Source organism: Lepidothrix coronata, unplaced genomic scaffold (assembly GCF_001604755.1).
Source record: "Lepidothrix coronata isolate B3197 unplaced genomic scaffold, Lepidothrix_coronata-1.0 Scaffold106, whole genome shotgun sequence".
In the NCBI taxonomy this organism is placed as follows: Eukaryota; Metazoa; Chordata; class Aves; order Passeriformes; family Pipridae; genus Lepidothrix; species Lepidothrix coronata.
Genome location: NW_016690286.1, coordinates 1,572,177 through 1,587,200, shown reverse-complemented (window position 1 = coordinate 1,587,200; position 15,024 = coordinate 1,572,177). Strand labels below are relative to the sequence as shown.

The 15,024-nt window shown below is 38.7% G+C and overlaps 1 protein-coding gene across 1 annotated transcript in view; it reads right to left on the bottom strand.

The window, feature by feature from the left end:
* Positions 1 to 15,024, bottom strand: part of DNAH11 (dynein axonemal heavy chain 11) — a 105,957-nt gene that overhangs the window by 47,946 nt on the left and 42,987 nt on the right. The window contains 2 exon segments of the mRNA XM_017823834.1: positions 9,130 to 9,291; positions 11,210 to 11,229. Coding sequence (XP_017679323.1) covers positions 9,130 to 9,291; positions 11,210 to 11,229 — 182 coding nt within the window.

Genomic DNA, 15,024 nt, shown 5'->3' with positions numbered 1-15,024 from the left:
TTTCCATTTATACCTGAGAGAATTTTATTGACATAAAAAATTTAATAATGACAGCCTAACTGCTCCCATCAGGGACCCCATAGCTCCCCCGAGGTGCTCAGATGTCTGTCCTGCTGGTCAGGTTGTGGTTGTAACCAGGTGTCTCAGTGATGCAAAAAAGCTGCAGCTGCAGCGCCTTGCAAAGGCACCAATGTAAAGGCAGGACATTATCGAAAATGCTTAGTATTCACTCCGGGCAGATAACTCCAGAAGAGGTTTGCTGAAAGGTTAAGACAAACTCAGAGACTAACAAACAAAGATTATCTGTTAGTCTGCTGAAATAGCAATTTATTGCCTGCCAGTCGAGAAACCCGTACCAAAATATCCACTGACAATACTTTTTCACGTATAAAAGAATTGTTTCAAGTAACTGTGGGTTTGGCTTGTTTTTCGTTTTTTTCTGCTATCTCTCCAAGCATTTTATCTGGCAGTTATTCATGATAACAGCCTGTATTTTAACCAAAGGGGTTTTATTAACCTGATCTGGATAGAGATGATAAGACAAAGTGAAAGATGAATGTTAGCGGTCTTACACTTCAATAATGTGGAAGGTCTTGCAGGCTCTTCTGATTTGGTGGCCTCCTGAAATCCTACAAAACCTTCAAAATTACCCTTTTCAAAATTTGACCATTTTGAAATGAGAAGACAAAGCTGTAATACTGAGTTGTAACAGATCCCAAATCTCTCCACTCATTTTATTTATCAATTTATCTGAGCTGACTTTATGTCTTTTTCTTTATGAAAAATACTAAACAGTGCTGTACTTGATATTCTTGTGTAGAGCTCCTCAGTGCAGGGTGAAAAAGGCTCACTGTTCAAGTGCTTGGCTAGATGGGAGCTCTGGGCCTGTCAACCAGCATAGCACGCAGCACTTGAAATTGTCAAATTGCCATTTGGTCATCATCAAATTAAAAATCAGAGAAAAAGAGCATTTTACTATCATGGGGTGCCCTTATTAAAAACAGACTTTAAAACCCCAGCCACTCTTTTCTGTTGACTATTTTTTTGTAGGTCTTCAGTTGACAGAATAGGAATAAGCCAGCCAGCTCCAATTATTAACCTCATGCAGTAGCATCAAGATGCAATGTTATGCAAAGACTGCAAATGAGAATTTCATTTGCATAGAAACACATAGATTTTTTATTTTTAATTACAAAATAACTGGATTATTGCTTATCTTCAGCATTGGCAAAAGGGTTATGAACATGTGAGTGGGTGGGGTGGGGGAAAGGCTTCCAAGCAGTTTCCCCTCCCTTCTGTCTTTGTAGACTGACCAACCACAAATGAATTGTAAGCAGAAGCACTAACTGGGACTAAGTGGCACTAGCCTTACAAGGACATGAGAACAGCTGAGGGAGAGGCTTTGTACTTGTTCCTCCCGCTTTCATTACCCCTCAGTTTGTCACTGGCCATGCACAAAAGCCCCACAAATGGAACTGCATCTTCTCTCTCCGTGGGCTTAATTTTACTGTGGTACTTGCTTGTCCTTCCACTCTTTTAGTGTAGCCCCACTATACTATTCCTCCCTCTAGACTTTGTCCTTACTTAAATGGATGGTATCCTCTTTCCAGAGACAGCTAAACACCTTAAAGAGCTTCTCTGCAAAGAAAAAACCCACAAAGCCCAGTTTCAAAAATCAGGTAGTTTCAATGAAACACAAAAATGCCACCGTATATCTAATCAGTTTAATGAAAAGGTGCTGTGACAACTTTGCTTTATGTGCAATAAAACGATTATTATTTATAAAGAATGAAAGAAAAGGTTGCGACTTGCACAGTTTACCTGGAAAGCTGCTGCCTTCCTTTCACATCTTTTTGCCTTCCTTCCTAATTCTGAAAGCTTCTGCATGCCCTTTACGAAGTGCTCCATGTGTCGTGACATCTTGCTTTTCTTCTCTAGGAGGATCTTATCAAGCATGATTTGCTCCAGAAAACTATTTGGAGCGGTGTAATTGTATTGCCTCTTGCTATGATTGTATTTGCACTCAATGCATTCATACTGGTGTGGGCATAATGGAGTCCTGGATGAGTGACTGCACATATCCAAGGAACAAGAGCAAATGTAAACACAGGAGCAAAGAAATATTTCCAAAATTCAGTGTATCTATATAGGTTAAGTATATCCATATAAGTTTCTAAGGATGGCTTTTTCACAAAACTCTTCTTCAGTTTACCCTAAACATAATGCTGTCAGTGTGTAAAAAACATTACAGTAAAATAAGCAAAATAAGCCTTCTTCAACCATTTTGCATCCAAATTAATTAATTTTGCACTGGCATTCATTAAGTCTTCACAGAATCACAGAATATGCTGAGTTGGAAGGGGACCATAAAGATCACTGAGTCCAGCTCCTGGGCCTGTGCAGGACACCCCAACAATCCCACCACATGTCTGAGGGCATTGTCCAAATGCCTCTTGAGCTGTGTCAGGCTTGGGGCCCATGACCATTTACCTGGGTAGCCTGTTCCAGTGCCTGACCACCCTCTGGGTGAAGAACCTTTCCCATCACCACAGAAGCTCAGTGCTTCAACATACTTATGTATTTTTTGATATATACTTCTAAAGCTAAAAGCAAAGATTAAGTCAGTCACTATACTGCTTTATGCAGATATAATAACCCATGAATTTTCTATTTCACTTCTGGAAATCCTTTCTAAGAGAAATCCTATATAGGTTAAAGAAACACAATCGAGTGGTTGCTGTAATCACACTGGTTCCCACATACTTCATATATCATCAAATTCCTCTTTGGAGTGAACTGTATTTTTGCCATTAACTTCAGATTGAACAGAACTGGACACCATGAATTCGATTTTTGAAGATGTACAAGTCCCTGCTTATCTGTGCTTGTCAAAGTCAGTGATAAACTAACAAACTGTTATGAGGGCAGGATTTAGACCACTGTGGAGTGCTTCTGAATGTCAGAAAATCAGCAACATTTCTGTGCTGAAGTGACCTCTCAGTTTCAAGGGGTATTTGACCAGAAAAGTAGTTATAACTTAATGGAGTTCAGATTCACTCTGAGCTGTGACAGTTGACACTTCCCCATGTGCCAGACAGGCGTCCAACCACCAAATATAACTCTAGTTCCAAGCTTATCTCAGCACGCTGCAGAAAGGACTCCAGAGCATTACTGTGGCCCTGGGGGAAGGGGGCTGTGCTGGGTGCTACACAGCTCCACATGGAGTTTCTCTCTCATCACAGAGACCAAAATGCAGCTGTGAGACTGGAAATTTCTTTTGACACACTGTGAAAATCAAAACAGGCTAGACACATTTAAAACAGCTCCAGATGGTCATTTAGGCATGTGTTTCTGAGCAAAATGCAGACATAAAATGTCTATTTACCTCTGACAGCAAGAAGAGAGGTAGTTCTAGGATTATAGTTCAAAGGTCCTTCTTCTAAATTTTTTGAATTGAACTAGCAAATACAAGATACCACTACACTCCTTTGAATTAGAGTATACTTCCCCAGAATAAACATGAAATAAGAAAGCCCCAATATTAATTTTTTTTGTTTTAAAGGACATTGTTTACGTATATTACTACAATATATCATGTATATTACTACAATATATGCATATACGTGTCTTAGCAAGAGTACTGTATGCAAAATTAACAGGGAAATACTTAGAAAACCCATTTAACTCCAGCACTGTAACTAACTTTCATTTTGTCCTCTATGACTTCCAGCATATTTAAACTTTATAATTTGTGGAGTCACATCTCCCTCATTTTAATGATTATTTATTGCATTCTGTACAAGATGAACACAGTTCAATTAATCAAGGGAAGCCTAAAAATCAATTAATATGAATTAAATGAGCTACACCAACTCTTAGGAAAGTCACACATAATTTACCAAAGCATTGTCAATAATGCTTAGGGAACTTTGGGAAAATTGCTCACGAGTGGCTGTTGATGCAGTTAGATGTTTTAAGCCTACATCATTAATATTACAGTCAGGTTGATGCAGAAAGACTTGCCATTTTTCTCAGTAAGAAAACTCATTATTTTCTTGTGACTTTTAAGAGCTAGTTTAGAAGAATACTTATTTCACCTACGATTACAGAAACAGAAATTAAAACAAGAAATAAATAAAGAATGATTTGCATTTAGGGAAAACAAATAAATTGCTTTACAAACAAAAAAAAATCAGAACATCATTAGTTGAAGCAAAGTAGCATAAATTCATCTTTAAAAAATTGTTTGTAAAAGCAAGGCTAGTCAGCAGGAATAGAAACTTTATGCAGATTTGAGCAGTGTTTAGCTTTCAACTGAAATGTGTTTCAGCCTTTTTCTCCTTTTTTTATTGTTTGTGACATATACGCACCCTGCAGTACAGCTCTTCCCAGTGAAAGACAACCTCCTTACACATGATCCTTATGAGAGGTCTCTACTCAGCAGCCCTGAAAAGCCCTCTAACAACAGTCTCATTTGTAAATCAGTGAGGGACGAAGTGGGTTCCGGTAGAGCTGGAAGTGGCCCGAGACAACTTGTCTCAATGGGGCAAAATAACTATTGTTATCGAGCTTAACAAAATGGCACAGCATGGGAGACACGCTGAGCCAGAGAGCAGCTGGTTGTAATTCACACTGGTTTTCAGAAAACACTAATCGTTCCCGAACAGACCTCTTTGAGGATTGGTCTTCCCTGCATTTTCAATTTGTCACCTTCTCTTATGATAAGGTCAGCGGTGACAGCACTTCCTGACATTAACAGCTGTGGCTTTTAAAAGGGTCATTGTGGAACTACTAATTGCAGTAATTTCATTAGCATAAATTATTTATTCTGCCATTCATTTATCTCCAGGATTTTTTTTTTTAATACTACATTGTACTTTTCAATATATGCCCATTCAGGGTTGTAGGCAAAGGAAATTATTATTGTTAATTTAGTTTTCTTTATTGAAAAAAAAAAAGCAAACAAAAAAGAGTTGATACAGTAACAAAATCTGATTCAACTGCAGTTCTCTAGAAAACATAAAGTAACTTGAAGCCAGTAATGAAGACTGGTACAAATCAAAACCATTCATTAGTCCAAAAGACAGCTGAGCATTAAATCTATATACACTCTGAAAGAAAATATAACGGGTGAAGTTTGTTCTTCCTTATACAATCTTTCTACTCTAGGCCTTGGCTGACTGACTCTAAGCATGCAAAAAAAACCCAAGGCAAGTTATGAGTAGCTTAAACAGGAATTTTGCCTGCATCCTCCCTATAACTTTTCTCAGAATGTATAATAGTGATCACTATCATATATATAAATCTTAAGTCTTCGCAGTTAAGTTGAGCTAGCTGAAACATGCCAAGCAAAGAGTAAAAAAGACCAACGTCACTGAAAATGAACACATCTCATGGGCAGTTATCAAAGCTGAGAAAAAAAGCCAAGACAGAAGAAAAGGTAAGGGGTGTGGGTGGGTGGGCAGGGGGGAGTTTGAGGCAAGGGGGAGTTTGAGGCAAGGGGAGAAGGCAAAAGTATTACTCCAGGCTGTTTCTTTGCCACACCACATGTTGCAAAGTATTTTGGAATATGATAAACTAAGAGCATAATTAATTTATTCTTGGTATGCTTAACAGTGTGTGCTGTTTGGTGCTAAGCAGCAGAGAGGCAGCATAAAACACAGCAACAGTAAAATAGTCAGAGGAGATGTACATGACTGTTATTTTCAGAGGTGGATTAAACAATCCTAATTCTTTTATTCTGGACGCAGTGCTGATATGTGAAACCAGATGAAAGTAAGAAAGGGAGGTTGCCTGTCATGTTGAATTTGAACACAGATTATTTTAAAATACTGTAGATCACGTATATCAAATGAGGTATAAAGGCATCTTTGTAGATTTATTAAGCTCAGTACACAGATTTCAAAACTGCTACACTCTGTTCTTGTGCTCTTTTAAAATTAGGTTCAGCAATTTGAGTACTGAAACAGAAGAGGGCTCTTTTCCTCTCTTCTCTCCCAAGAAATCAAAGACACCAGAATTGATTAAATTTCTGATACTCTCTATTTCCCTTCAAATACCTCTGAACTCACTGTTTCTTTTCCTTAACCCACACATTGACCAATGTCCCTCCAGGTGAAAAGGATCTCACAATGCCTACTTTCAGCAGGCACCATAATTAGGGAGGATCACTTGTTCTTCCTGTTGAGATACTTTCACACAGGGCAAAAGGGATGTTCACAACACCCTTCATAGAGGATACTGACACTGCAGTTCACCATCTCCCTGCTGAGCTCAATCTACCCCACTTCTTTTCCTGGCTAAACTGTATCTTCCAGAAAAGTAATAGTTTTGAAGATAAAGAGATAGAGAAAAAAATAAAACTTAAAACCCAAAAACTTCCTTCTCAACTCCCACAATCACTCTGAGTTTTTTATGGCTTTCCCTCACCATTTAAACCCAGAAACTTTCCAGCTTTTGTCAAAGCAATTTAAATAAGATATCATATTTGTATTGAACTCTCAAGGGAAAAAAATCACTAGCTTAACTTCAAGGTACCTTAATTAAAAACAATCTGTAATATTGTTAAACATCAATAAACAAAAAGTCCCCTATCAATTACTATTGCTCTATTTTTCTGAAACTGTGAAAAAGGACAATTAGGATCTAAGTGTCAATGTCAATCTAAGTGTCAAAATAGTCAGTAATAGACCTCACCCTGCTGATCAATCATACAGTATGTTACAGAAGCCCAGGCATATGTGAACCCTAACTAACAAGATTTCTCTACTAAGAACAAAGGCTTTCCTGAAGTATCTAAAAAGAAGCAAGCAAAATGGCATATTAACACACCAGCACTAGAGAGGAGAGGAGACCACCTCCCATAAATCTTTGATGGAGAGGAGATGGCAGACTTCAGGTAAGATTCCCTCTTCTTCAGGATGGTCTTTTTCCACCCAGCCTCTCTCATTCTTTTGATATTCTAATACATCTCTGCAACTGTCCTGTTGCCGCTCTCTTTACTAACTGTTTTTCTGTGGTCCTTCTCCCTTCACCTTCCTTTTACTTCTCCCCAGACTCCCTGCTGTACACCTCTCCTACTGTTCTGCTTCAGTTTTGCTTTTTTTTCCTGTCTCTCACGGCTTAGTTCCCCATCTCTCCCCACCCGTAATATTGTCATAGTTTCTCTGTTATTACAATGCCTCTGTTCTGAGTTCCCTTTTCCCATCACTTTCAAATCTTTCCCTTGCCTCATCTCAATATTTTTTTAATTTTGCTGTCTTGTCTGTTGGTCTTCTCATAGGTTGCACATGCAGACACGATTCAGGCACCCAGTACTGCTTTACACATATTGATGGCACAGAAACCTTAACTCGCTTTCAACAAAGCGTCACATTATTTAGTTAGTCAACATTCATTTCACTTGCTGGGAATCAAACAGGAAAGGTATTTACCAGGAGCAGTTAACAACAGTGTGAAAAAAGAAACTCATCAGCAGTTGCTAGGATCAGTGAAATATTTCCTAAGTACCTAAAAAAACGAATTCTAGAGGAACATAGTGATTAATTATTTTATAAAAAGTTTAAAAATAAAACCCCTGAGTTTATCAATATATTATATATTAAATATAATACATTATGAATTGCTATATATGATATATGATAATTATATATTTATATGTAATAATATTAAAAGACTGAATTCTGATGACCAGATGTATTTTCATAGAAGAAAAATACAGTCCTTTCAGCTAAGGATCTGAAAAAACAATATATTTAAACCAAAATAAATTCTATCTTCTTTTCTCTGTGCAATCCTCTCCATTTCTTTCAAATAAGAAGTTAGTATCACATTAAAAATTAATGCAATTAACACCCTCTCCCCCCCTTCCAGCTCACCAGACAACAAATAATTACCCTGATGACACTGTAAGTCTACATTAAAATAAAGCGGAAGGAGCTGATGGAACATACAAATGCCTGGTTTATTTGCAAACACCTCTCTCTCCCCCGCAGTCCTACAGGAGGCATCCGTGTGCCGCCGGAGCGCTGCAGGGCCGGCAGCCAGGGAACCTGGATCGGGTTCCGCAGCCTGGCTCTCCACACGGCTCCGGGGAGTGGAAACGCCCGGGGGTTTCCTGGAAGCAGCCTCAGACATATCTTCCCCTTTCCTTCTCAATTTCATGACGACTCCAAGTATTTTGTATGGGTCTGAACAGAAAATAAATGTTGTCAATGCAGGTATTTGCCTGGTGTCACCCTCAACTAAAACCAGACGGCTCTTCCTTGGGCATTCCTGAAATCCCTGGCCTACTATGATTAAAAATCCCTTAGACAAATAAACAGTCTCGAATATAACAATGAAACTACCGCAATTGCAGTCACTGAAAGAAATTAAATCTTTTCTAGATCTACGTGAATAACTCCACCAGTCTCACTGCCATCACGACAGTGTTGTCCCACACTGGAAGGGACAACAGAGGCAGCTTAGTAAAATTCTTAGAATAATATGAGTATATTCCTTTTCCCCATAAGGAAACTCACTAACATATGCGGGGTTTTGTTTTGTTTTTCTGAAAACAAACAAGTGACTATCAGGAGTATGTCAATCAGGAACAAAGGGAGAATAATTGTCTAGATATTAAAACTCTAAATGCATTTGCCATGTGGTGCCATGGATTGCCCTTACAGGGGAAACTTTCACCTGTCTAATGGCTGAATAGAGGGAAAACTCTTCTTTAGTTCCCCTGGACTGTGCACTGCAGTATTTCAACCTCACATGCTACAGCACTACTGAATATATTTAACTCCATTGGAAAGGGTTAAATAAATTCTGTATCTGTAAGATGCTAAATTGCCTAGAATTGAAGGATTCTGCAAAGACAGTCTTCTGCAAAGACCAATTATATGCCTCTTTTTCCCTTACTTCTCTGCCTGTGCTAGACAGCTCTCTAAACTCTGCTGAAGGAAGCAGGCAGTGGCATACCATAAAAATTCAGCTTTTAGCAGGGGTGAGCTTGAACAACACCAAAGGCAATAAATATGCAAGAAGGAGTAAAAAGAGCATTGTTTTTTTCCAGCTTATTCAGTTATTGATCTTTCAATGATCTCCGTTCTTTCTTAGAAAACCGATGAGCTTGAAACTCTGTACCTCGACCCCCTCAGCTTCCTCAATGAACCTCCTGCTGCCAGAGCAAAGGGCCTCCCGTGGCCACTCCTGAAACCAGTCAATAGCAGGGCGCTTAACCATGGCTGGGAACTTCCGAGCTCATGCTCATAGGGCGGCACTGGCTGGAAAGAAACACAGAACAATCTGCAGAGAGGAGGGAGGAAAAAGGGAGAGGAAAGAATCGCAGGCCCTCAAAGAGAGGTATACAATTAACCATAGGCCAGCAACAGCCGCTAAACAGCTAAAGCTCCAAACCAAATTTGGAGCTAATAAACTTCGTCAGTGACCTTGGCAAATAGGTTTTGCTCCTGTTCCATTGTACAAACATAGCACACTTGCAGTTTCCTTCCCTTCTATCCATGTTGGCATCCGTTATTCAGTTTGATAGCAATAGATGATAATGCAGGCATAGGAATGGCTGGCCTGCAGACAGCCAGAAGGTGCACATTCAGCTGGTCATGGTGACAGAAACCCACTTCTTGAGTTTCTAAATCTATTCAAGCCTCTTCCTGACACTTCAATACACAGTGCAACCCCTCTAAAAGAGCAGGAAGAAAAGGAGATCTGGATTTTAGTTTGCATGGGAATTTTTAGGGACAAGTCTTTACAAAAGTGGAAAGAGATGTCCAAAAAGGGTAGGCTAAAATATTCAAAGGAAAATAAAACTGTGATTGGCTCTTAATATCACCAAGCCTACCCAAAGAAACTCACATTTGGGAAGGAAGGGTTATTGTAGTCCTCAGTTGTATCTGAGGACCTACTTACTACAGTTAGCACATGCTTTGGCCATTGTATCTGCTCTTCATTCATTAGCAAAAAGACATCAAGCTGTTAAGATAGGACTGGAGTCCTACACACTTCTTAGTAAAGGAGCTATTTTTATTGTACAGGGCTTCTCAAACCATATGGCACTTACATTGTTAATTCCAGTAGAAAACATCCAGATGGTTTCAGAAGAGTTTATAACTTGTCCAACAGCCACAAGAGCCCAGACAGACCCCAGTCAGGCATGCCAGAAAAGGGACAAGTTTATTTTTCTTCTGGACTGATTGGGAACTGACATACCTATTAAGAGAAAACTGGATAAAAAAGGAAGAAGAACAGAATGTTGAAAGAAAAGAATCAAAAAAGGAGTGAAGAAAGGAAGAGGTTGACCCAGGGCAATACTTCACTGGGTTTTAAAGCAGTCAGAGAGTAAAGCGATGAATAGATAATAATAGAGTTCAATGGTATCTGGAAGATTACATGGAAAAAGGAAAAGAACTGCCACTATCTCATAGTTTCTAAAAATACATCTCTGCAGTGGAAAACACAGGACAGGAATTTATGCAAACAAGCTAGATTGTAGAACCAAGTCAAACCAAAAAAATCTTTACCATTATTCAGGAACATCTCTTGAAGAAAAACCATTTGCTAGGACAATTATACATATTGTAAAGCTTGGATTTTATGCTGAACCACAGGGTTTGTCCTTTCTCCTCCATATTCAAGAACTTAGGCAGAAATGTAGACATCCATGCAAAAATACAGCGGAGTCCAGTTGTTCAGGTGTGTTACAAAGACAGGCTAATCTGCAAATTGGTTTAAGGTACATAAGAAAACATCACCTACTTTGAATGTCCTCAGCATGAAGAGGCAAATGGCAGAAATATCCACATAGAATCCTAGCCAAGTGGTGAAAATTACACTAAAATTGTATAAAGACACAGAAAGATCTTGGAATTTACTGCAAAATTTTATCACGCCAATGAGAAAGAAGGGCAACACAGAAGAAACAGTCAAAAGATACAAGAATAAATGTTCTCTACTCCAAAACTCTGAATCAGAGAAAAAGAAGAAACGTACAGAAAGAATCTGCTAGGTCTGTTTCCCGATTCTCAAAGACCTTGAACACTTTTCTGAATTTGTTTCTTCGTTACACCATGTATGTTTCAGTTAGACACCGTTTCTTCCTCATGTCACCTCATTTTCTGAAAAAAATCTATGTTCAGTTGTAACACCAAGACTCATGGTAAGCAACGTTGAAGCCTAGGGCACTTAATTTTCTCTTCTTCTATTCCACTAGTAGCCACTTTCTAAGATCTGCAGGCCCTCTCTGCTCTGGTAGCAGCAGTAATGGAGAGCCTGGAGATATCTGTCTCTGCTTTGACGTGCTTCCTACAAGTGCCCTTGCTATAGCAGTGGTGCCAAACTGAATCTATCACACTTCCAAAGGTGAAACCATACACAGTCTTGCTTGAAGTTTCGTCTTCTACACCCTCCTACACTGCTCACATTGCTCATATGTGGAAAATTACTTCTTGGAATAGTTAGTCCTAGAGCTCAAACTGAAACACACAATTTATAATTTCCATTACTTTTCCTGAAAACACAAAGTTACAACTGAGAGATTTTTACTATACTGTATTGTTAGGCAGGAAATTTCAGCACAGGCCTAGATATAATGTAACACCCTGATTAGATAACTATCTCTTTGTTAATTATTTTTTTATGCACAACAAAAATATAGGGTACAGAATACACTTCAAAAGTTAGTCGTAAAAAGACTAACCTCACCACAGCATAACTTTTCTTTCTCCTTTAGCTTTAGTGAAGCTTGGTAAATTCACATCAGGCATAGACTTGATATGGCATGTCTTTGGGGTTCATCTGCATTCCCCCCAATGAATTCCCTATACTATAAAGGACCTTGTGCACTGCTTGCTTTGCACGCAGAATGATGAAGATTCCGTGTGGTCTGATAGTAAGAGAGCTACGACAAAATTTGAGTAAGTACTACCAGTTACATTTTGAACAATTTCTGCATAAGCAGGAAGGCCTTATTTTAAAAACATTTATCTTCTGTCCAGGCCATACATTACTGTTTAATTGGACAGAGGAGAAAAAAAATTAATAGGAAATTCTCCTTGTAAGAAATGGAGAGTGTCTTGCAAGACAACTGGGATATAAATACTGCAGAGAAGGTATTTCATATAGTAATGGAAAACTTTCTCCAAGATAGACTCATTGTTTTCTTTGAAAGAAATGTGGATTGAGAGGGATTATGCAAGAATCTTTCATCTGAAATTTTTTAGATTTAAATTCACATAACTGAGTAATGAAGACAATCATTGTGGAAGAAAGAACTGTTATCATGTGAAATTAATATCAACTTCCACGTAGCATTCACCACTCCTAAGAACACAAACCCCCTATTTTCTCAGGTGTCCCGTTTGAGCTTCACACTCACATGTCACTCTCACTACAGATGGGTCTCTTACACTGTATTTTTTGGCTCAACCTCCTCCTGCTTATCTCAGATATGCGAGGTCTCTAGGCTTATTAAGTGCTTCAAACAGAGCAAGACAGACAACTAAAGAGCGCCTTGGCAAATGCTTGACCACTGCTCTGATGGGGCCCATCCCATTTAAGTGTTAGTGCGCTCACTTGCATGGTTTTCCCATATGAAACTAAGCAGTGCTGCAGCAGGAGTGGGGAGCTTTACAGACCAGGAATCAGTCCTGACCAGCTCTATGCCACTACCATCATTTTGCAAGCACAGCACGGGAAAAGCTAAGCCATATGGATGCCAGCCATGTCATGCTACTAGTCCTCAGGACCACAAAATGCCCTTCCTAAATTTACTAATACAAATGTACCCTTGAAAGTCAGCTCTCTGAGTACTCAAGAAGAGATGGCTGATATCCAAATAGAAAAGCCTGGAGGTTTTCATAGAGAAACAGGAACTCTTACTGTAAGAGCCTGCCAACTGCAGAAACAGATGTTTTATGTGCTGCAGAAAATCTTCGATAGTTACTCTCCACTGAATTAAACAAAATGAAAAAAAAAACGAAACCCAAACAAACAAACAAACAAACAAAAACAACCCTAAAAATGAAAACAAATCTGGGGTCACTATTAGTTTAACACAGAATCAGAAACCCTAAAAACATAGTTCTTTTTGTCTGGGATTAAAGCAGTCAAGATGATAGACATGTGTATTTATGCCCTCAAAAGAAAAAACCATGAGAGCTGGCCAAAAGCTGAGCTCTGATGTGCCTTCACAAGTTCCTCTCAGATTCACAGATAAAAATAGATGTTCTATCAGTGGTCAAGCAGACTGCAAGGAAAAGGCTAATGTGTCCTAATAAAAGAGGATGTGGAAATGAAAGACAATAATTTAAAAGAAAAGTAATAGTAAAAATATGGACAAGATTGCCTGTGGCAATGCAGGACACCCACTCTGCCTATGTTTGACATTAATTTGGACTAAAGCATGAAACTACTGTACTGCTAAATGCCATAGAAAATGGGGAGCCAGCTAAAGCCTGACAGGACTACAGAAAGAGAAGACCATTACAAAGATGTGATGACTAAAGCAGTCATGCCAAGTTGGAAGGAAACTGGAGAAATGGCCTTCCCCTGAAACTAGCAAATTTAGTTCTTAATGCTGGGACTTCACAACAGTCACTGAGGGACTGCAAACTTTGAAACATGAGGAAAATACACAATGAAGAAACTTGTTCAAGGAAGGAGGAGCAAGTTTTTGTAGTAGACCAGCAGCTCATGAAGAAAACTGGCTGCACTCAGACTGAATAACAGAGATTCAGTTTAAAAAAATCCCCAAATTAACATGTCTGGCTTTAGAATATACAGTAATGTTTAAGAGCACTGAGGAAACTGAGATGAGAACTTTAAAAACATGCAAATATGAAATGACACAAAGAGTATGCTTGCTGGAAAGAGTACACTTGAGAGCATGTTTATGTAGGGCATGAGGGCTGCAAGGCATTTAGCCATGATGTTCACATTTCTGGGGAAAAGTTGAAAGGTTACCATGACCAAAAGAATGAAATAAAATCAGATGGATCTCAAGAGACAGCATGACTGACTGATCTCATATCTATGGTTTCATGAAATAATTGCTTCTTCTGGCCCTTACTTTTTCAAGAAATTTTGGTAACGTGCAGAGTATTTAAGAGTGATTACTGCATAGAGATTTGAGATATTGAAAAACTTCTGGAGCTCCAGTAAACTACTGAGCCTTTGAAACCTCTTATCTTATGTGTGCCTTAGCACTGTCAGCACATTAACTTTTACAGTGTTTGACCATCAAATTTCTTTTCTTGAGCAGCATTCTTCCTTCATCATTTATTTCATGATTTATCATGAAAGTTTTTGAAATTCTCAGGTGTATGTATGTCCTCACGTACCCTTCAGTTGTGGACCCATATTTTATAAAAGTGCAAGCCACTGTCTTCACCTGACATACTTTCAATTTAAATTTGCACCTACGTACATGACATGTTCTCAGCACATTAGCAGCAGAATGGATTGCAAAGTCCAGATTGAAAACAGTCAAAACAAAATCAACACAAACCAAAAGAGCTATGGTGATTCAAAGAATAGCACTGGGTAGTATTGGTTCCTGAGTGACAGATTCCTCACCATAAACAGAACTGCAGTAAGACTGTAAGTGGGCACAAGGGAATTGTGGCTTCATGTAGGAATCATGTATTTTTCTAAAATACAATTGAAAAATGAGACTATATCACTTCACTGAGCTTTAACATTATAAAACGGTCTAAATTGTCCCTTCTGCTCTCTTTCACATTATATTAGTCTTTTATTCCTCAAATATAGGAAAAGGAAGAGGTGATAGGTCACTCAGCACTAACTAAAAGTTCATATAGGTATTAGCCAGTGTGTTAACTCATAAAATTTATGTCTCCTTCAGTACTACAATATCTCTACTTTCCTTCTCTGCAACATGAATAGATATCTCCTGTTCTTGCCTCCAGTAGTGCTAATTTGCACAGTGGGGGACTGATGAAATGGTTGCAAGGTAAAAGGCGTTTGAAAGCTGCCTTTCAAAAGGCCCTTAAAATGAAAAAAGAA